This window comes from Leopardus geoffroyi, chromosome E2 (assembly GCF_018350155.1).
Source record: "Leopardus geoffroyi isolate Oge1 chromosome E2, O.geoffroyi_Oge1_pat1.0, whole genome shotgun sequence".
Classification (NCBI taxonomy): Eukaryota; Metazoa; Chordata; class Mammalia; order Carnivora; family Felidae; genus Leopardus; species Leopardus geoffroyi.
Window position 1 is genome coordinate 27,499,160 of NC_059335.1, and position 23,153 is coordinate 27,522,312.

Consider the following 23,153-nt stretch of genomic DNA (forward strand, 5'->3'; position numbering starts at 1 on the left):
AGAAAGAGCATGAGCAGGGAAGGGACAGAGAGAGAGTGGGACAGAGAATCTGAAGCAGACTCTGCATGGACAGTGGCAAGCCTGATGTGGGGCTCAAACTCACAAACTATGAGATCATGACCTGAGCTGAAGTCAGATGCTCAACTGACTGAGCCACCCAGGTGCCCCAGATTTCTACACCTCCCCCCCTCACTGCCCAGGACAGTGCTTGGCACGAGAGACACATCCATAAATGCTCCTTGATTTGAATTATCTCCTGTCCCATGAGATGATCCTCTGGGTCCTGGGTCTCCTAACCTCTGGTCTCTTTTAAGATGGCTGTAGCCGAAAGAGAATGCTAATACTCATGTTCACAAACATAGAGTTCTGGCAACCCAAATTCACCCCAGAACAGGTCTTCTAGAAACATGTGGACACTGATTTCTACTGCAGATTTGGGGATGAGAAACCTGGGGTGAAGAGGCCCACATGTGTTGTCCTGTCCATTCACTCTCTCACTCATTCACGTACCTACTCACTGTATCAATGCCTATTAATCATTGCCTCCCACCCCACACACACAGCCCCTGCTCAATGGGGACTGTACACGGCCTCCACCCAACTACCCTTGATTGATTACAATCGATTTTTTCATTATTTCATTAGAGAGGTTGCAACATTCCCTGAGAGGCATTTGAAAAACTTGGAGGATTTCCTTCTATTTTACTTATGACCAAGTATTAAAATATTGAGATGTGGCACACCTGGGTGGCTTAGTTGGTTGAGCATCTGACTCCTGGTTTCAGCTCAGGTCACGATCTCACAGTTTGTGAGTTCAAGCCCCGTTTTGGGCTCTGAGCTGATAGCACAGCCATCTCTTTCTGCCCCTCTTCTGCTCCCACTCTCTGTCTCTCAAAATAAATAAATAAACTTTAAAAAATAAAATAAAATATTGACATAGACCCAAAGGGAGACTATACATTTTTAAAAATTTCTCCCTTATATTAGTTTGGAGGACTAGTATGTGTATGCAAATAGGCTAAATTATATATGAGTTTCATGTTAACACAGTAAAGGGGGTCTTACAAAATGTATTATATAAAAGGTGTATTGGCAGGGGACTTCCACCTACGGCTGAGGAGGGACATAGCAAATCCTCTCCCCTAAAAGCAATTACAAAGCTGGACAAAATTGATCAAAACAACCACGTAGCACTCCGGACATCATACCACAATTGGAGCAGTATTTGTGCTTGCAAACCAGAAAGTTGGGCAATAACCGTGAACATCTGTGGCATTCCTGCCCAAAGCTGCTCCCGGCCCCTCCTCCCAGCTACAAGCACAGAGGTCCCACCAGTGTGGGGCAGTTTCTCTGCTTTGGCTAAAAGGGAATCACTGGATTGGGGGCAGTAAGCGGCACCCACCCTTGGCAGCCTTGTAGGCTTCAGGGAAAATCTCCAAGGCAGAAAAGCACAAGAGCCACCAGCTCCACCAGACCGAGGCTGCCGGTTGTGCTTGGGGCAAACATACTCCTGGCTAAAGCTGCGTGCACGCAGTGTGCAAACCACAGAAGGCCCAAGCCAGCCACACACTCCTGGCTAGCCCCTAGGTTGTGCATGTGTGCAAAGATGAGAAAGAGTCCAGCAGAAAGTAAACGACAGAAAACACATGAAAATGGCCTGAGTTTTGAGTGGGTTCCTGTTATCAGCTGCTTCTAAAATGGCTCCCTGTGATCCTCACCTCCTCGGATTAGTACCCTATGTAATCCTCCCTTTGGGTGAGGCCAGCACATAGTGACCTGCTTCTAATAAACAGAACTCAGCAGAAGTGATGGGTGTCACTTCCAAGGCTAGGTTTTAAAAAAATGACTTCTGCCTTGCTCTCATTCTCTCTCTGGTTCTTCTCCCTTGCTGCCCTGATGAAGTGAGCTGCCATGTTGTGAGCTTCCCTATGGAGAGTCACATGTCACAAGAGACTGAAGGAGGCCTTCTGCCAATGGCCAGCAAAGGAAGAACTCAGGTCAATGAGCTGCAAGGAACCCAGTCCTGCCAAGAACCAGATCAGGAACTTGGAGGTAGAGCCTCCCCCAGTTAGTCCTTCAGATGGTCCACCATAACCTGGCTCACACCTGATTTTAGCCTGAGTCAGAGGACCCAACCAAGGTACACCCAGAATCCTGACCCACAGGAGCTCTTCAATAATAAACTGTGCAAAAATAAATAATAATGCAGTCCTAAGAGAGCTGACACAGCCCCCCTGTCCACACACAGATTCCTCAACAGAGGACAGATTGCTTACTGGCTGGAGGTATTTGAACACAATCTCTGTCCAGTCAGATATGCAGACATGCAGACACAGAAGCAATCAGGAAGCTAGGCTTAAATATAAAAACAAAAACACAAAAACTTTAATCAGAAACTTCAGGGACTTCACACCATCAGGAAGACAGGATTCCCAGATTCCCAGACAGGGATTTAGCTAAGTTATTAAACACAGAGCCTAGCTAAGTTATTAAACAGAGCCTAGCTAAGTTATTAAACAGATAAATAAATGGGAAAAAAAGCAACAATAAACTTGGCAGGAATCAGAATCCAAAGTTGCTACAATTTTTCTTAATGTCCAGTTTTCAGTAAAAAATTACAAGATATACAAAGAAACAGGAAAGTGTGACACATACCCAGGAAAACATCTGTCAATAAACACTGTCTCTGAGTGTTTGCAGGTGTTGAATTTAGCAAAGACCTCAAATAGCTACTACAAATACGGCAAAGAATTAAAACAAATCATGTTTAAAATTTTAAATGAAAGTATGACAACAATGAATCAACATAAATTCTAAATAAGGAGACAGAGATTATTTTTTAAAAGATAAGTGAAATTTAATAGAAGAATTTTGCAACAAAGGAATATTATATCAAGAAACTCTTAGAATTTTTAAATGACCCAACTGAAGACAGCTAAGTACATTTCTTATTTTTTATTTTATTTTTTCTAACAAAATAACAGTTACTTTAACTTTGTAGAAATGCTAATTTTATCTGTGCAATTTATACAAGTGTGTTGTTTTGTTTATTTTTTTGTTTTCAACATTTACTTATTTACTTTTTTAATATAATTTATTGTCAAATTGGTTAACATACAGTGTGTAAAGTGTGCTCTTGGTTTTTGGGTTGGTTTTTTGGGGGAGAGGGGAAAATGGGTGATGGGCATTGAGGAGGGCATTGTTGGGATGAGCACTGGGTGTTGTATGTAAGCGATGAACCATGGGAATCTACCCCAAAAGTTATTTATTTAAAAAGGAAAATTCTGGGGTTGAAAGTACAATTGAAATGAAAATATACTATAAAGACTCAACGAAAGATTATATATGGCCAAGGAAAGAATTAGCAAACTTGGAGATAGATTGATAGAAATTATCCAATCTAAGGATCAGGGGGAAAAAATGATGGAAGAAAAATGAACAAAACTTTGGAGCGCAGTGGTACAACATTAAGCATGTCAGCAGATGCGTGATGAGACTCCCAGACATAGAAAGAGAAAGGAACAGAAAAACATTATGGAAAAACTGGCCAAGATATTCCAGAATCTGATGAAAAACATTAAATACATTATCCCAAAAGTTCAAGAAGCTTCAAGGAGGATAAATACAAAGAGATCCACACCCAGACACATCATAGCAAACATTTAAAAGACAAAAACAGGGGCTCCTGGGTGGCTCAGTTGGTTAACGTGTTGGACTTCAGCTCAGGTCATGATCTCACAATTCATGAGTTTGAGCCCCACATTGAGCCCTGTGTAGGGCTCTGTGCTGACAGCTCAGAGCCTGGACCCTGCTTCAGATACTGTGTTTCCCCCTCTCTCTGCCCCTCCCCTGTTCACACTGTCTGTTTCTCTTTCAAAAGTACAGAAACATTAAAAAAAATTTTAAAGACAAAAACAGAGAGAAAAAAATCATCAAAATAATAATAATAATAATAAAAAGACTCATATGTGCAGGGGAGCAATGATGTGATTACCAGATGATTTCCCATATAAAACAGTGGAAAGCAAAAGGCAGTGAAATGGCATATACAAAATCCTGGGGGGAAAACTGTTAACCAAGAATTCTATTATCCAGCAAATGATTCTCCGAAAATGAAAGTAAAATAAAGACATTTCCACATACACAAAGACTAATAGAATTCATTGCTAAAATCCTGCAAATATATTTGTAAAATGAATGAAGCCAGATATGAAAAACTGTATGTAATATGATTCCATTGATATAAAACTCTAACAGACAAAACAAACCTATGAAATTAGAAGTTAGAATAGTGTTTACCCTCAGAGGGAGACCCTGACCAGCAGGAGCTGTAAGGAGGAATTCTGGGGAAATTGTTATACAGATGTCCTCATTTGTGGTTCTGGCACATTTCTTTTCTTTCTTTCTTTCTTTCTTTCTTTCTTTCTTTCTTTCTTTCTTTCTCTTTTAATTAGATTTCTTTTTTTAATGTTCGTTTTTAAGTTTATTTATTTATTTTGAGAGAGAGAGAGAGTAAGCGAGGGAGGGAGGGGGCAGAGAGACAGGGGAAGAGAGAGAATCCCAAGCAAGCTCCACACTGTCAGTGCAGAGCCTGATGCGGGGCTCAAACTTACAAACCGTGAGATCATGACCTGAGCTGAACTCAGAATCAGATGCTTAACCGACTGAGCCACCCGGATGCCCCTGGCACATTTCTTTATACACAGCTTCCTTCAACAAAAGTTTAGTAACACAAAAAAGGAAGCTTGATTGTGTCAGTCCCTCCCCTCTTTTTGAATCACTTGTTTTCCTCTTCCTTGCGAGTCTGAGCAAACCTGTGACTTCTAAGGTCCTGTCTGCTCTGGCCTTAGCCCACCTCTCCAGCATCATTTCTCACTACCTGGTACTCTAGCCTTTGTGCTTCTGTTATACTTCAAGTCTGCTGTGCTTCCATCCTGCCACAGGGCCTTTGTACATGCTCATCCCTCTGGTCCAGAGCCCCATTGAGACCTATTTACCCTTTAGCTCCATGCTTGAGTGAGTCGCGACCCTCCCACGACCCATCCAAATCTAGTTCTTTCACAGCATTGTATTTCTTTCCTTCAGAGCCCTCATTTTTATTCACCCTTATGGACTCATAGAACAATTATTTGCTGCTTTGTCTTTCCCACTGGCCCATATGTTTTAGGAGGTCTGGCTATGTCATTTTGTACTGTATCCCCAGCACCGTGCCTGGCACCTAGTAGGCATCTGATAGCTATCTGTTCAATGAACATAAAAGTAACTGAGGCTATAAAAAATCTTCATTCTAATTAGAGTACATTGTGGAAAGCCTGGATACCAAACTAAGGAATATAGATTTTTTTTGTAGGCTACAGGGAGCCATTGAAGTTTTGTGAGAAAGGGAGGTATGTGAACTGACCTTTGTTTAAGATCTTCATGGCAGTGGAGGAGGAGAGGCTGTGGCAGAGTCCAGATAAGGGACAGTGCCTGTGGAAAGGCAATGGCCGTGTGTGAAAGCCAGTGCTGCACCCCACCCTGACCCCCCAGGCCAGCCTAACAGTGACCTCACAATCACCCCCTAGACCTCCCACTTTTGAAGGCCAATATCCCAGCTGCTGGCCTATGTTCACATCCGAAAGGCCACGCCTTTCCACCTGAAAGGCCTTTCCACTACCAGGCCAGAACCCCACTGGAGACAGGGGGGTTCAACTAAGTGACAGTGCCATCTGCCCACCCCAGGCACAACCAAGACCTCAGAATGACAGAGCCATCTGAGTACTTAAAGGATTCAATGCCCACAGAGAGGAAGTCCGTGTGGAGGACCTCGGAGGAGAGGCGGATGTCCGACCTCACGCGGGTGCTGGAGTGGCTGCAACGCAGGCAGGGGAAGAAAAAGCAAACTTTCCAGGTGTGTACTTGGCAGAAAGACTCTCCGGGGAGCCGGACTCAACACTATTACGATAGGGAGACATGGAACTGATCCTCCCAGGAAACAAAAGGCGGGAGGAGATTTAAGCACTGGGCGAACTAATAGAGAAGCACTCGGGGCAGAGGGGAGGTTGTCCAGGTGGTTAGGCCAGCTGTGCCAACTGTCACGCAGGTAGTTAGCCCCCTACCCTCCCACAGAGACCCGGAGGAGGGGGTGCTATCTTTCCAGATGATTTCATTTCAAAGGGATGGCTTCCAGGTCCTTGAGAAAAATATTCCTGGATTCTGAAACTGGCAAGAGGCTGGGAGAAGAAGATTTACATCTCAAAGGGGCAGGAAAAGAATTTACAAGTGCTGGTTTTCTGAAGGAAAAGGAAAGAGAGGTCCTGGGCCCTGAGCCAGGAAGGAACTTCTCTAGTTTCATCGGGGTGAGGAGGGCGTTAAGGTTGTCATGGTCAGTGTTCTAGAAGAGCTTAGGGACAATAGCTTCTAAGATCTCTAGGGTGGCAGAATGGGCCCTCCCCACTGTCCCCAGAAGCTTGTGTCTTTATGATGGCTCCAGGATCAAAGGGCATTCAGTCTCCACTGTTATCCCACTGGGACTCCTGCTAACATACCTCCTCCTTTCTACCCGGTATCCCAATGAGTTCTAATCTACCCATCTTGGTCCTCTTCAGCTGCTGTGACAGAATACCATAGACTCGACTTATAAACAACAGAAATTAACGTCTCCCAGTTTGACAGTCTGGGACGTCCAAGATCAAGGTGCCTGCAGATTCAGTGTCTGATGAGGGCCCGCTTTCTGCTTCATAGATGGCCACCTTCTCGCTGTGTCCTCACAGGAAGGAAGAGATGGGAGAGCTCTCTGGGGTCTCTTTTACAAGGGCACTAATCCCACTTGTGGAGGCTGCACCCTCATGACCCAATCACCTCCCAAAAGCCTCACCTCCTAACACCCCCATCACACCGGGAGTCAGAATTTCAACATATGAATTGGGGGAGGGGAGGGGAGACACCATTCAGCCTGTAGCACCGCTAGCACCACACTCCCTCTCTCTCCAGCAACTATGGCAACCAGTTTTGCCTCAGTTTCCCCCCAGGCCCACCATCTATGGAAAATCAAGCCATGTCCTTAGAAAGTGGTCTCCTCTGTAGAGGACACCCCCTGATCTTGAATTCTCTGGCCCCCAGAGAAAAACGGGTGGAAAATGGCATTACGTAGGATGATGCTAATGCTTATTAAGCATTTACTGTGTGCCAAGTCCTGTGCTTAGCCTTGCGCATGAGTTATCTTGTCAACTGCCCCCAGCAGGGCCACACGGTGGGCACCATTCTTACCCCTCAGCGGAAGTGACGTAATAAGGAAGCTGAGTGAGGTGCAGGGAAGCAATTTGCTTGAGCTCACAGAATTAACGAAGGGTCAAGCCAGGGCTCAAACTCAGATTAATCCAGTTCTCACGCTCAGGGGCTTTGTCAGGTCAACTCCCCATAACCACCTCCACTTCTCTGCTTCAGCCTCTCTAGCGGCCCCTGCCTTTCCAAAAAGTTCTCGTCCGTGTATGTGCTTGTTCCTCATTCATATGCAGAAAGATCCGGAGTGCCAGTCCCACCAGACATACTAAAACACGTCTGAGAAACATATTTTACGTTAAGGTGCTAATGATTTATGGATGGTCTACCCTCTTGGCCCCCGTTTTTGACTGCTGAGCCGCTCAGAACTCAGTATCAATCACAGAGATTTATATTCGCTTCTGTGATCAACAGAAGAAGTCCCTTCTCATGAAGAGTATATTCCAGTGTTTTCACAGCTTTACCTTTTATGTGGCTTTTTACTGGAAATACTTTTGGACTCAGGGAGGGAACAAATTTAAATTGAAAATACACTGAAATCTTCAAGCATTCTTATCCTTCCCAGAGGCATGCGGATTTTGAAGAAGCTCCTGAGAAAGCGATGCTTCCGTGGCAGGTCCCAGACAGCACAGATTGAGGGTCGGGGGCGGGGAGGCTTTAGTAAAGGCGGTTGGAGGGGGGCTGTCTGTGGCCTCCTCTCCCTTCCCCTGGCACCACACAGTCATTCATTAAGTTCTCAAAATAACCCTAGGAGATAAATCCTACTACTGCCTCCATCTTCAGATGAGGAAACCAAGCTGCCGAGAGAGCAGTCGCTTGCCCCAGATTGCTCAGCCCCCAGCAATAGAGCAGGATTCCCAATGGCGTCTGACCTGGAAGCCAGCCCCAGCTGCCGTGTCCCCACAACCACAAGCAGCACACTGCAGGTGCAGACCCAGCCAATTCAGCTTTCCCTGAGGGGCTCCAGCACCCCTACTCCTTGTAGGCTGGCCTGGATGCCCCTCTGTGGGGCCCTCCCCACTGGACCCCAGAGCTCCCTGTTGTGTCCTCCCCAGTGCCCCAGTGGGGGTAGGAGCCTAGGCATGTGCACAAGGAAGTCCACAGCCACCAAGAGGAGCGCCCAGGGAAGGAGAAAGGCGGGGTGAAGTCATATGACGGAATGGGGAGGGGTTGGGACAGAAGGGAGATCTGCGGACAGAGGGCATGTTCTGGCTGGACTCCAAGACAAGAAGGCCTTCCTGTGGCTTCAGACTGGAGGCCATGGCAGGAAAGTCACAGCTACACAGGTCATTTGAGGGCCCGGAGGAATTCCTACTAGGCTGGAGAGAGGGGCCGTTGTGTAGAGGGTAAGAGGGAGCTAGTGATGGGTTCTGAGGTGGGGGGGACAGCCAGACCTGGTCATTCTCTAGAAGCAGAGTGTCGTGGACAGCAGGGCGTGTCTGGAGGCAGAAGGACAATTGTGGGAGGATCCGGGGGGGGGGGGGGGGCACAGAAGTGCCAGAGTGGGAGCCAGCCAAATCTAGAAGTGGGGAGGGTGCAGCCCGCTCTCCACAGAGCCACCCCTCTGTGGGGGCAGCCACAGTGCAATCCTGTCTTTTCCAAAACAGAAACCCAACTGGGCGGTACCCCCTAAAACAACTGGGAAGGAAGAAAAGAAAGGCCGAAGCATCCCCAAAAAGCAGAAAGGGAACCACCAGGCAGCCTTCTCTGAGAAGGTAACACGGGTTCCCCGGGTTGAGAAGGGGTACGTGCTCCACCCCTGCACAGCACTTGGCTACATTTTTTTTCAGTTTAAGGCTCTAAAATCCACCCCTGCTCCACACTAACACACAAATGAATCCCCTCCCCCTCCCCCCCTCCAGACCCCACCAGCCCCATGGATGCTGGCACTCCTGTGGTAGAGGGTCATTCTTGCCAGGTGCCTTCCTCTCACTGCCGTCCCCAGACCATTCAGGAATGCCATTTGAGAGGCTGAGAGATGAGAACAGCCAGGCTTAAGTGCCCCCCGTCCCCGACGGCTGTGGCTTCTGTGACCCCTCATGGACTCCCTCCGAGGTAGCAGGGACCAAAAGTCACGTGTGGGTGAGCAGGTGCCAACTTACCACCCCAGCCCCTTCACCTGCCTCAGGCCCAGAGCAGTCTCTCCTTTGGCCCCTTTGCCTGCCTTTCTGTGAACCCCTGAAATCACTCATTTTGAGGGTGGAGGAGGCCACGCCAAGCCCTGTTCCTTGTGGAGTGACTTGTCTCCCGCTCCCCTCCAAGACCCCCGAGCAAGGCACCAAGAAGGACAAGGACCATGTCATGTACCAAAAGCTAAAGGGAAAACGCCTCAGCCTGGTTCCTGGCAGCTACTCCAGGGACAACCCCAAGAAATCTGGTAAGGGGAGCATCCTACCCTAAGACAGGAAGATGGGATGCCAGAGTCGTCCCTCATAATTGCCCACCTCTCAGAGTTACAGGAAGCCCACACTGTTGTCAAAGCAGCAGGTTCCATGCCAGCCCAGCAGCCCTGGACCGTTGTGGAGCTCCACGTGGCTCTTTAGGGATCACACCACAAAAGGTGCGACCTGGATGGCAAGCGAGTGGATGTCCAGGCTCTGCCCACACCTGGGGGTTCTCTTCTCAGGGTGCCAGCAAAGTGTACCCCAGGTTCCTAAAAACCAGTTTGATGATGGTAACCTCGTGAGCTCCAGATTATCTCACTGGTTTAGGTACTGTGACAATGTCAGTGTGACATACGAGGCACCACTCCTGCTGGCCCAAAACCCGCCAGGTGTCGCTGACACCCAGGAAGAAGTCGGCTTAGGTAATGCCAGATCTTCAGTTCCCAAGGCTGCCTGGGTTCGAACAGCTCTGTAGTGAACTTGGAGTTGTATAATCCGGGGTGAGTCTCTCCATCTGCAGGGGCCAGTTTTCACATCTAGAATGTGCAACAATAACACGACTTGCCTCACAATAGAGTTTTAGTGAGATGAGGCATATAAAGCATGTAGCCTGATACATAGTAGGTGGTCAATAAATGGTGGCGGCGGCTGTTTCTAAGGGGGAAAAAAATGCTAAAATTCTCAGGTGGGCTGTACCACGGTGTTGGAAAAACAGTTGCATTTATTGTGCCTGGCTTCTTGGAGAGGAGGTGTCTGGCAAAAGAAGTGGGAGGAGTGGCCGAAAGCTTTTGAGTAGGGGCTGGCAGGCCTCCCGTCCAAAATTATTCCCATCGTGCCCAGCAAAATGCCCTCTTTTCCTTTTCATTGAATACACCAAAGCCATCGTAACCCAACTGCGCTCACTTGCCTGTCAGGTTTCAATATGATTGGCTCTAGATGCCGTGCAGAATCCTGGACTGAATTCTAGAACAACACTTTGGTGGAAAAACTGGTGAAATCCAAAGAAGCTGTTATGTGCCAAGGTTAACTTGTTAATTATCTTTTGACAAATATTCCCTGCTGGTGTGAGATGTTAACATGAGGAGAAACTGAGCAAGAGTGTACAGGAACTCTGTGTGCCATCTTTGCAACTAGATTGGCATAGGCCCTAGAGTTTTCTGTGACTCCCAGAGTCAAGTCTGGCTCCCGCTGAGCCCCTGAGCATCTGCAGATCTCCATTCCAGTGGTTGTTCCCTTTTCCCTGCCCCTTGCCAGAGCAGACACAGCCCCGTGTCCTTCATTTCCCCCAAAACCTCTCACAGGAAGCCTTTGTGTGTAAACAGACTTTGCTGAAGTTTAGGGCAACAAAGGAAAAGAATTTCATGGCAGAATTCTACAGAAAACAAAACAGAAGTTGATTACAAAACCCTCTTAAGGGTTCGTCCAAGTCCTTTGTCCCCAGCCACCAGGAGATGTCCCCTGGCTACCTTTCCCTACTTTTCCCAGCTGTTCCACTCACCCCAGGACTGGAGCTAAAGTGAGCCCAAGTCTGGCCCCCAGATACAAGATTTAAGGAGGCACTCACTCTCTGGTATTGACTCTGCACTTGTGGGAGCCTGAGACTGAACACCTCCTTGAATTGCACCCTTGCCCCGGGCACTTTGCTGTCCTCACTCTACTCCTGGGCCTTCCTAGCTCCCCTCTCTTCCTCTGTTTTTCCTCTCCCTCTCCTCCATCCTCTGCTTTCCTCACCCCACAATTCCCATTGGCTTTTTACCTGGAAGGATCACTTAATTTTCTTTGTTTTACTGTCTTACTCCACACTCAAAAGGAGTCTATCAAGATAATTTCCTAAACAAAGGCAGTTTCTTCCTTAAGATAAAACCACTACCAGCTAATAAAACAATCCGTTTCATAACACTGCACAAAAATGCAAGCGGTTTTTTGGTTCTTTGCAGTACCCCCGCCCCAGCAAGACAAAATCCACCCAGTTCAACAGGGGACGTTTTTCTCCCACCTGATGCAATACAACAAGTGGCCACTGGGGGGCAGCAGGTGCTCAGTTGCAGCAGGTGCTCAGAGGCACCCAGGAACCACCTTGGCATCCAGATGTGGCACCCAGGCACTGAATCAGGACTGAGCCTGAGCACAGCAAGGGGAGCTTCCAGAGAAGGCTAGCAAGAGGCCTGAAATGAATGGGCAGGATCTGCTTTTGGAGTCAAGTTCAAGACAAAGCAGCCCCTAGGAAAGACGTGGAGCCAGTTATGGGCTATGGCAGGAGTCCAAGTGGAGAAAAACATGGATGAAGTAAGGACCAGAACTCCTGGTCCTGGCCTCCCCTGGCCCCATGCAGCACCTGGATCATTGGTGTCCTTGTCAAGAGCCAGATCCCCCGGGTGTCCCGGGTTCCCTATCTGCAGAGTGAGGCCTTTGTACTCTCGTTGCCATGTTTCTGTGTGATCTGCTGAGCAAGAGTCTGTGAAGAATGGCCATCAGATGATCCCCACCACCTCCAGAACTAGAATGTGACCACTCTATCTGTACAGATACAACAACTCCCACTCATCCACGTTGTTAGTGTATGGTGGCCACAAAATCAAAATCTGTGACACACAGTGTGTTCTTTATTTATTTTTTTTTTACGTTTATTTATTTTTGAGACAGAGAGAGACAGAGCATGAACGGGGGAGGGGCAGAGAGAGAGGGAGACACAGAATGCAAAGCAGTCTCCAGGCTCTGAGCTGTCAGCACAGAGCCCGATGCGGGGCTTGAACTCACGGACTGCGAGATCATGACCTGAGCCGAAGTCGGATGCCCAACCGACTGAGCTACCCAGGCTCCCCAACACACCATGTGTTCTGAATGAGTGACACAGACCTGCCTCCAGCTCCAGAACCCCACAGACAATAGAAAACATCAGTGATGACCCCCACGGGGAGCACTGTGCTTTTCAACACAGACCACTTCATCTTTGTCCGCCACAATTTCACAAAAGCTCCCATTCACTCCTCCTAACAGCTGAAATGCCACCTCCATCCTGCCAATGACCACCATGCTGTCGCACCCAGGAGGCACTGGCCTGCTGCCACGCTGCTGCTGTGGGCCACGGGCCACTCCCTTCTCCCCACACTTGAACTCCCTGAAAACACTCTCTTCTGTTTCCCCTTTCTCACCAACCCCTTGGCCCGCGTGGAGGGCCACTAAGTTGGTTTTGAATTTGTAAAAGGTCATTCTGGCTATGGTCCCATAAAAGACCCTGGGAAAGAAATTGGAGCCCATTTCCAAAGTAAATCTTGGCAAAGTCTGAGCCGGCTAACCTAAAAAGGGGAATTCACTAGGTTTTCTCTCCCTGGGGCCCAGGGCATTCCGTAGATGCCAGAGCAGGAGGGCATCATCCCTCATGCCGAGGTCTGGAGGGCAATGATACCCTCTGTCTCCATGAGCACAGAGTCAGCCCCTGGAGCCCCAACTACAGCCCAGTAGAAATCTAACTTATCTGTTCAGCCACAGACTCAGGAATGTGGGTCATTTATGCCCAGGTGGTAGCCAGGTCAGATGCCCAGAAAAAGGGACCAACAACCTGTGTTCACATTTTCCTAGATCCATCACTAATTAGCTATGGCGTCTTGGGCACGTGACTTAATCTCTCTGATCCTCAACTTTCTCATTTGTTAAATGGACACGACATGGCAGTGCAACTGTAGTGCCCCCCCCTCTAGAAAGCTCCTTGAACACTGCCTGGCACAGAAGTCACTCAATAAATGCTAGTTCAGATGTTTAATTATCATTACCATTTATATTACTACTCTTCCCTCCTACATGAGACTTACCTTGACCTCGATGATACTCAGATATCTCAGAAAAAGCTCTGCTTCTCTCTCCAAGAGATTTCCCATTTGCGTTGGTGAGGATAAGCAGCTCATGATTCTTCTGGAACATAGTACCAATTTGCACTACGCATGAACAGGGCTGCTAAGGCCACCTGGCCAGGGACCGGCTGTCAGTGCAGAGCACCATACTGGGCATACAGACTCCCAGTTCGGCCACTAACTCATACGAGACCTTGGGTGAATCACAGTGTGCCTCTTTCCAGGCTGCTGTCCCTGAATTTATATACCTATTGGAGGTCTAGACTCATTCCCCCTAGACATAGCCCGGTAAAATTCCCAAACTTTCTTGATGAAATCTTGCAAGCTTACAAGGAAAACAATCTACTTACAAAGGAAAAAAGAAAATGCCCTAAGTGAGCGCAAAGACCCCAAACTAGCAAATAACTGGTTTACAGATCAGAATCTAGATACACTTAAAATTGGGTTTAATATGGAAAGACAACAAAAGAATAGGCCAAGAGATAACAAGAAAGACAAACAAATGAGGTGGAATTAAGGCTAAAAAGAAACATGTCAGGTAAAAGAGGGATATTTTTAAATGTTAAAGAGAATAAGTAATAAACCTAAGCCTACACACACCAAAAAATATAGTAGCTGAATACATAGTTATTGAGAACCGCAAAGAGAATCTAACAAAAATACAAGTATAGTGGGAGATTCTAATATGCCTCTTTGATTTCTTTATATGCCTCTTTTTGAATCAAACAGATCAAACAGACTTAACTTTATATTTGAACAGAGAATGCGTTTTTATGTGGCTAAAAAATATCTACAAAACTCATCTCATTTTCACCTCAAAGAAAACGTTGACATTCACAAAGTAAAGAAAGATCCTAGGGCCATGGCATTATCCTAAAGCAATAATTAGAAATAACATCTAAAAAAGGGGCGCCTGGGTGGCGCAGTCGGTTAAGCGTCCGACTTCAGCCAGGTCACGATCTCGCTGTCCGTGAGTTCGAGCCCCGCGTCGGGCTCTGGGCTGATGGCTCAGAGCCTGGAGCCTGTTTCCGATTCTGTGTCTCCCTCTCTCTCTGCCCCTCCCCCGTTCATGCTGTGTCTCTCTCTGTCCCAAAAATAAATAAACGTTGAAAAAAAAAATTTAAATTAAAAGATACTCCCAACTCAGCAGTCATAAATGAACAAATACACTCCTAAAATACCCTGTATCAGAGGGGGGGAAAAAAACTCATGAAAATAAGCCCGTTTCTAACGAAAACCTATGGGAACAAAGGCGGAATCTAGCCTCAGAAGAAAATTTATTGTAAAAACTAAAACTAATAATTCTTACCTTTATAACACAAAAAAAGTAAGAAAAAAACTAATACTTGTAGCAATCCATTATTTGCAAGAAGATAGAAGAAATAATTTATGTGAAAAAGAGAGCTTTAATACATTAAATAAATACCAGCTGAGATTAATGAAACCCAAGCTAAAAAATAGTTAAAAGCCAATAGTTAAAATCCAAAGCTAGTTTTTTTTTTAAAAATTTTTTTATAATGTTTATTCATTTTGAGGGGGTGGCAAAGGAGGGGCAGAGAGAGTGGGAGACACAGAATCTGAAGCAGGCTCCAAGTTCCGCACTGTCAGCACAAAGCCGGATGCGGGGCTCGAACCCAGGATCCTTGAGATCATGGCCCAAGCTGACGTCGGATGCTTAACTGACTGAGCCACCTAGGCGCCCCCACCAAAGCTAATTTTTTGAAAAAGCAAATGAGAGTAGTATGAACTTTTTGTGACCATCGTTAAAAAGAGTAGGGGTGCCTGGGTGGCTCAGTCAGGTAAGCGTCCAACTACTCTTGGTTTCTGTTCACGTCATGATCTCGCAATCGGTAAGATCGAGCTCCCCATCAGGCTTTGCACTGAGCACGGAGTCTGCTTGGGACTCTCTCTCTCTCCCTCGCTCTGGCCCTTCCCCGCTTGTATGCACACACCTCTCTCTCTTCAAATAAATAAATAAACTTAAAAAAAAAGAGCAAAAATGTCGAAGATTTTGTATGGAGAGAATGTATAAGCAAAGATGAGAAATGCATGAACTGAGCTGTAATAGAACACTATATACACCTCTCTCTGATACATTTGAAAACCTAGAAGAAATAGATCATTTCCTCTCGTACTTTAAATTATTAAAATTGATATCACAGGCGCCTGGGTGGCTCAGTCAGCTGAGTGTCTGACTTCGGCTCAGGTCATGATCTCATGGTCTGTGAGTTCGAGCCCCGCATCAGGCTCTGTGCTGACAGCTCAGAGCCTGGAGCCTGCTTTGGATTCTGTGTCTCCGTTTCTCTCTGCCCCTCCCCAACTCATGTTCTCTCTCTCTCTCTCTCTCTCAAAAATAAATAATAAGCATTAAAAATTTTTTTAATTGATATAATAAAGAAACATTGAGGAGAGCAATTTCTGAAGTAAAAATTGAAAGGTGGTTGACACTTTCCCACTGAAAAAGTCACCAGGACGAAAGGCTTCACATTTGGTTCTATCTAACCTTTTCAAGAACAAATGATCTCGATATCACCTCAACTATTCTGGACCATATAACATACAGATATTCCTGCATTAATCCCACAAGTCACCATAACCACAATATTAAAATATTTGCAAAGAAGTAATATAGATGCAAAAAATTTAAAAATGTTAGCAAAGATGCCAACTGTATGAAAATAGATCAACTGTTTCGATGTGTGAAATTAATAACACACCATGACCAAGTGGAATTTCTTGTAGTGGTTAGGAAAGGTTAGATTATCAATATCAGAATATCGAAGAACATAATTTATTCCATTAGTAAAATAAAGGAAAAACCATGTGAGCACGTCAGTAAGTGACAGAAAAGCAGTAATTAGAGTCAAGCAATGATTACTAATAAAAACTCTATGTAACCTAAGAGTTATTAAGCTGATAAATATTATAAAGCATATCAAAACTAGTGGCAAGTATCATTCTAAATGACAAAGTGCTGATTATTTTAATTAAAAGCAGGAACAAAATGAGGCATGACTGCTCTCATCATTATTGACATTGTGTTAGAACATCTGTCAAATGCAATATGTCGAGAACAGTATATACATTTTCTAAATGTTACAAGGAAGCTATTTTCATTGTTCCCCTGGTATGATTACGTATCTCTAAAACTCAAGAAATTCTTGTAAAGAAAGAATAGAATGTAGTTTTGTTGTTACTGGAGTAGAAAAAAATACATTGTGAAGCAATAGTCGTTTCTCTATACTAGTCATACCAGTCAGAAATGGAAATGGGGAGAATATATTCCCTTCTCGTTAGTAAAAAAAAAAAAAAAAAAAAAAAAAAAAAAAGCTACAAAATACCGAGTGATAAATTTAGCAAGAAGAAAAAAAATTAAATTCTCCAAACACTCGCCCCCACAGTATTTAAATTCAGTCCAAACCACATATTTGGGTAACATCTGACACTCACCATTTAATTTCATACATTTGTGTCTTTGTGCATGCTGTTCCTCCTTCCCATTTCCATTTCATACCTGCACATGCTGTTCCTCCTGCCACACATGTTGTTCCTCCTGCTGCACATGCTGTTCCTCCTGCTGCACATGCTGTTCCTCCTGCTGCACATGCTGTTCCTCCTGCCTGCACATGCTGTTCCTCCTGCTCGCACATGCTGTTTCTCATACCTGCACATGCTGTTCCTTCTGTTGCACATGCTGTTCCTCCTGCTGTACATGCTGTTCCTCCTGCTCGCACATGCTGTTCCTCCTGATGCACATGCTGTTCCTTCTGCCTGCACATGCCGTTTCTCATACCTGCACATGCTGTTCCTTGTGCTCGCACATGCTGTTCCTCCTGCTGCACATGCTGTGCCTCCTGCCTGCAATACTTTTCTCCCCTTTTCATCTAATAATCTGTTTTTCCTTTAAAACCATGTCCGAGTTGATTTCAGATAGCTTCCCCTACCTCCTCTAGGCTAAGTTTCCCTGTAGGTGAGGAGGGAAAGAAGAGAAGGTCTAGAGGGGGACTAAAGACAAGAGGGAAGGGGAGGGAGCTGGGGGAGGCAGGGAGAAAGGAAGGAGGAAAAGACAAGTGCGAATTCAGCCAATGCCAAGAAGAGACTGCAAACCTTGAAGTGACCTCGTATCTCACAACAGGCAATCGTTTGAAGCCCGGGCAGACTCGCCAGCCTCACCCCTTCCTGTCCGCCCTGCCTCTCACCTCTACCAGGCTCTAACTCCCTGCTGTGCCGTCTGTCCAATTTCAGAACTAGACATCAAGGATGCCATCGTCCTGGAGTCCACTCAACGGTCCGTGCCATACCATCGACAAAGCATCATCGACCCCATGCTCCAGGACCCTCTCTTTAGCACTCGGAGGTCGACGCTCTTGAGAGACTGGGTGGTAGGCAGGATGCCCGAGGTCTCCTACGAGCGCAAGCTGAAGAGCCTCATGGAGAAGGGCGCCGAACCCAAGGTGGAGACGGTGAGAATGCTGAAGCCGGAGGAGGTGCTGAGCTGCCGGTGAGTCTCCACAGTCTGGTTCAGACACCGGGGCTAAACCCGGGGGAGGGGGGGGGCGGCGGTGGCAGGACAGGGCTCCGTCTTTGTGACCTGAAGGGCTGACCCAGGGCCGAAGCCTCTGGGTTTCCAGCAGCCCCAGCTGCTGGGGTACCAGCTCTTGGATGAGGCGCAACATTTAGGTGCTGCCATTTTGATGCCACGCCTCTGGACACCTTCACCACCCCTGCAGTATTTCTGTACGTTTCACAGTACAAAGCATGAATTATCCACAATGAAAGAATGAGTTGTCTGTGGCCTGGTTTTAACAGGAAATCCCTCTGAGGGCCTTCACACGGCAGTGTCAAGTTGCTGGTGATAGGAGCCACCCTCCCTCCTCAGTTGGCTACCTACTGTATGTTTGGGGTTTTAGACTCCAGAAGGTACTATGAATAGAGTGTGAGCCATTTGCTGTTTACTGTTCTCACTAAAGGTCTTCTTTCTCACTTGTTCTTTGTCGCATTTATCAGGACCTGCGGGTTTCCGCCCCCAGATTCAAGCACCCCTCCCAAGCCCTTTCCTGTAAAGATGTAACTGATAAGATTCAGAAACTTCAGTAGGGGAAACGGACAACAGAATAATGTGGATGTCCTGTAGACTGAACAGCAGTGAACTCATCTGTAGAGTTAAGATTGGCCTCAGATGCCTGGCACGCAGTGACCCCATTCCAAAGTCCTGCTCTGCTCACTGACTGGCTGAGAGATGGATGGGTAGAATGGCAGCCTCCCCCACTGAAGGGGGCTTCTAGCTTGACCTCTCCACGGATGGGTGACTTTGGCTATGGCTTTCAGTCTGACAGGGTGATTCTAGTGGACTCTGGCCAACAGACAGCCTACCTGGGCTCAATAGTGGGCAGAAAAGAGATTTGGACAGGGCCCCTACCCTCCAAGGAGGGAGAGAGAATATTTGGAGAGATGGCATCCAACAAGCCATCCAAGAAAAAGATGAAATTGTCCATAACGGGATAGTGAGTGCTCACACGTACATTTGTGTGAGATCTTCCAGAGCTGTGCTGGTCACAGACGGAAGGGGCAGACCCTGACTGGTGCTGTCATGGAAAAGTAGTCCCGACATGGGGCTGGAGAGTGGGATCTAAGATGGCTATAAGACCAGGTAAGCTCTGGGCAGATCTTGAAGGAGAGGGAGACCATTCCCAATGGTTATATCAATATCCAGCTCTTCCCCCATCAACTGTAGCAAAGAAACCAGCAGGTGGCCTGAGTAGGGGGACTACCTCCTTTACTAAAGCTGGGAACAACGTCAAGATTGCTGGTAGAATACAGAGCTCTCAGGATATGACGATAGAGATACTCTCTAGACCACACAGCATAGATGGGACCAATTCCACTCTCCAGTGTAAGTTAGAATTGTGGAGCTTTAGCTAAGATTTTAAATCAATGGCCAGACTTTTAAATTGTTCGAATGATATTATAAGAAAATACTCCCCTTTCCCACAATTTACTCAGCTTTTATTGCCACCGTTCTGTATTTGGCCCAGGCTTTGGCATCACTGAGGTTATGCACACCTGGCAGTGATGGAACCCCTGACAATTGGATCTCTCCCCACGTGGCATAATGTATCGTGACCACCATATTGCACCTGCTTTCCTAATGGCATGTTAGCTTTGGCAGAAGAGTCCTTGAAATGGATATTCTGTTATTTGCTTAACCATTCCTCTGCTGATGGAATTTCTTCTTTTCCTGTTGTTGTTAACCCCAGAGTAAACACTTTGATTTATATAGCTTTTTATCCCCTTGGCTTCTCTTCTTCGGATTCGTTGAAGGCCTGAGTGGAGTTCCTGAGTCAAAGATCATGAACTGTTGGCAGGGAGGGACTTGGGGGGACAGGGGCGGAGCTTGGCATCTATGTTGCCAAATCACTTTCCAAGAGTTATACGAATAAAAACTCCCATCAGTTCTGTGGGGTGTCCCACTCTCTCATAAGACCTCTGTCAGCTCCAGAATGTCCACAGAGCCCCTTCCCTTTAGAGATCCCACGCTGCCTAAGTCTAAGCTCTTGTCAATAAAGTTTGAAGCTAGAGTGACTCCACCCTCAACTGACCTCTTTGGCCCTTATCTCGCACAGATACCTGAGGTTGTCCAAGAACAACATTCGAACCTTGCTCAAGCTGTGCAAGGATGCAGGCATGAACGTGGACATCCACCCCCACATGGTCGAAGGGGAGATAGACGCTAAAAAGGTGTTCGCGCAAATCCCCAGCGTGGCCCTTTAGTCAGCTCCTCCCTCAGGCCACTGCAAGCTCCCTCTGCTGTTGGATCCCTGCCCCCCCCCCCAAGGTGACATCTTCTGGTACCCCATGCCATCAGACCTGGTGCATCTCTTTTAGACAGTAGTGATCAGAAAACAAGGCCAGACTGCATGAATCATTGTACTGATGTAGCGTTTGTCCTTGACCCAAATCAAAACTGATTTGGGAGAGACTGGATTTTCTCCCCACCAAAAGAAGACTCTTTAGAAAGGGCTTCTTAGAAAAGGAGTCTTGGAAAAAGTGAGAACTGGAGACCCAGAGTCCCCAGAGGGACATCAGGAGGGACAAAGGGCTGAGGGGCTGGTTGGGGACACACACACATCACAGGTCTTATACACCACCCCCCCAACCCCTGCCCTTGTGGGACTTCATTCTGTGGGGAGCTGAATGCTACATCTTCAAGGGACTGCTTGGTGCTCCCAGACCCTCAAGACAGGGGCTACCCTGGGACCCTCACCTCTCAGACCCCAGGTGCTCCAACAGAGTCAGGTTGCAAGCTTCCCCCTGGGGTTCAGCAGGGACTGGAAAAGAGAGGGGTAAATGAATGCAGAGGAGAGACCTCGCCCCACCCCACAGCTGCTACGGCCACCTGGGTGCTCTTCTGGGGTCCACAGGGCTTTTCTCTGGGAGCTCCACAGTCACAGGGAGTCTCCAGTTCAGCTTCTTGACATTCTAACCAAATGAGCTACAGTGAGCCCCAAGATTCACAGACAACATTGAGAAAAGAACATTTATCAGCAACCCCAAGCCAGGGTCCGTTGGCAGAGAGTGCCATCTGTAGCACAGTGTCTTTTATAAACTGAAGTGGCCTCGCCATTACCTTTTCTAACAGTTATCACCAGATACAGAAACACACACACACCAGCAACAGAGTCACACAGGTACAGCCCCCTGGTTTATGGCAAAGGTGACACTGTGGTGCAGTGGCGAAAAGACAATCTTTTCAATAAATCAGGCTGGTCAATTAAATGTCCATATGGAAAAAAATATCAACCCTCCGCCTCTCACCAAATGCAAAAATAGGTTCCAGATGGATGCAGATTGTGAAAGCTTTTAGAAGAAACATAGAAGACAATTTCCATGACCTTGGGATAGGCAAAAAAAAAAAAAAAAAAAAAAAAAAATTTAAACACAAAAAGCCTCAGTAAGAAAATAAAATATTAATAAATTATATCATATTGAAAGTAGAACTTCCACTCATCAAAAGACATCAGTGAGAGAGTGAGAAGGCAGGTGACCCATGTGGGAAAATACAGATCTGACAGAGGGCTCACACTCAGATGAGCCCGTATTTTAACTCTGATAAGTCAATGTGAAGAAGGCAGGCAACTCGATCAAAAAATGGGCAAAAGTCTTATGTAGGCACCTTGCAAAAGTGTTAGCTGAGTGACCGATAAACATAAGAAATTGTATTAGTTTTCAGAAATGCAAATGAAAAATACAAGGCAATACCACTAACACCACCAGAATGGATGATCCCAATTATAGTGGAAAGTGTAGAGCAAAGAGAACGCCATTGGGATGGGTACAATCGCTTTGGAAAACTGGCAACATCTACAAAATTTGTTTACACACTGATGCTGTGGTCCAGTATTCATTCCTAGATAGCACTTCACAGGATTGTACAGCTATGTGCACCAAAAGACTGTCCTAGAACGTTCACAGTGGCTTTATTCAATGCAGACAAATACTGGATTCAACCCAAACATCCATCAGCAGTAGAAAGATTAACTAGCAGTGTGTTCATACAATGGAATACTGCATAGAAACGAGAATGAGCAAATACGGATGAACGAAGCACGCAATATCACGCAAAAGTAGCAAAACACAGAAAGGAGGACAGCTGTATGATTCCCCGTATACAACAGCACCCCCCACCCCCACCCCACGCCAGGCAAGACGAATCTACCGTGGTAGAAGCCAGGATAGCGGCGGCCCCTGGAGGAGGGTGGGTAGTGCCTGGAGCGGCATCTGCCGTGCTGGTCACACAGGGGTTCTCTTGTGGCATTCATTCACTGTACACTTAGGAGTGCTGCCTTTTAGGCAGGTATATGTACTTTAATTAAAGTACATTTTCAAAAGTATACGAACAAGAGTTCTGGTTTTGTTTGCTAAAAACAACAACAGCCTCAAAAGCGAAGCAGTTTGGGTCCCCTCCACCTGAGAGGCTAAGGTGACCAGGGGATAGAGGCTTCCGGTCCTGGGGATGTAGTGTACATCTTGGTGACCTTGGTTAATAATGGAGTGCTGTATATTTGGGGGTTGCTGTATGTTTGGATCTTGAAAATTCTCACAAGAAAAGCACCAGAAACTAATATGTGATATGTTAATCATGTCTCGATACAAAAATAAAATTAGAAAAATCACTTTTAAAAAACAACAGGAGCCTCAAAACTGAGGTGGTTCAGAGTCCCCCGCGTCCCCCTCGCCCTCCCCCTCCCATCCATAGCGGTAGTTCCCTCTCGGCGCCACCAGGTGGAGCTCCACCACAGCAGAAGACCTGCACCCACAGAGTGGGGCGTCTGCGGGGAGAGCCGTCAAGCCCAGGTGAGGGGCAGCAGAACCCCAGGTGACTGCAGCCTGAGCTCAGAGAGGGTGGGCAAAGCCCAGCATGCATACACCAGCTGAGGACCCCTGGGCACGTCACTTCTCTGAAGCGTCCATTCTTCCCCCAAAATGGGGACAAGAAACGCAATTTAAAACAACAATGAGGTATCACTTTATACCTAATTAGACTGGAAAATATTAGTAAGCTGGGGAATGCCAGTGTTGGCCCAGATACAGAAATAAAGGAGTTTCAAACCTCGCCGGTAGATACTGCAGGCTGTTGTGGCTTTCTTGGTGAAGTCACGCA

At 46.6% G+C, this 23,153-nt stretch overlaps 1 protein-coding gene across 6 annotated transcripts; it reads left to right on the forward strand.

The window, feature by feature from the left end:
* Nucleotides 1-5,484: 5,484 nt before the first annotated feature.
* On the forward strand, nt 5,485-22,669 carry CE2H16orf78 (chromosome E2 C16orf78 homolog). Of its 6 annotated transcripts, none has more exons than XM_045442670.1 (6): nt 5,488-5,890; nt 8,868-8,975; nt 9,523-9,637; nt 17,738-17,993; nt 20,116-20,230; nt 21,716-22,669. In XM_045442670.1, exons 1-6 carry the CDS (start codon nt 5,741-5,743, stop codon nt 21,755-21,757), a joined length of 786 nt encoding a protein of 261 aa, XP_045298626.1. In that variant the 5' UTR covers nt 5,488-5,740; the 3' UTR covers nt 21,758-22,669. The 6 variants fall into 6 exon arrangements, with proteins under 6 accessions (XP_045298629.1, XP_045298626.1, XP_045298630.1 ...); XM_045442672.1 differs by lacking the exon at nt 5,488-5,890 and adding an exon at nt 8,271-8,546; XM_045442673.1 differs by lacking the exons at nt 20,116-20,230; nt 21,716-22,669 and adding an exon at nt 18,500-20,070 and having other exon boundaries at nt 5,485-5,890.
* The last annotated feature ends 484 nt before the right edge of the window (nt 22,670-23,153 follow it).

Excerpts from the sequence above, each read along its gene's own strand:
- CE2H16orf78 (XM_045442670.1), top strand. The coding sequence starts at position 5,741 with ATGACAGAGCCATCTGAGTACTTAAAGGATTCAATGCCCACAGAGAGG. Across the intron at positions 5,891-8,867 it reads AGAAAAAGCAAACTTTCCAG|AAACCCAACTGGGCGGTACC; the intron begins GTGTGTACTTGG and ends TTTCCAAAACAG. Across the intron at positions 20,231-21,715 it reads GGGAGATAGACGCTAAAAAG|TTTTCAGAAATGCAAATGAA; the intron begins GTGTTCGCGCAA and ends AAATTGTATTAG.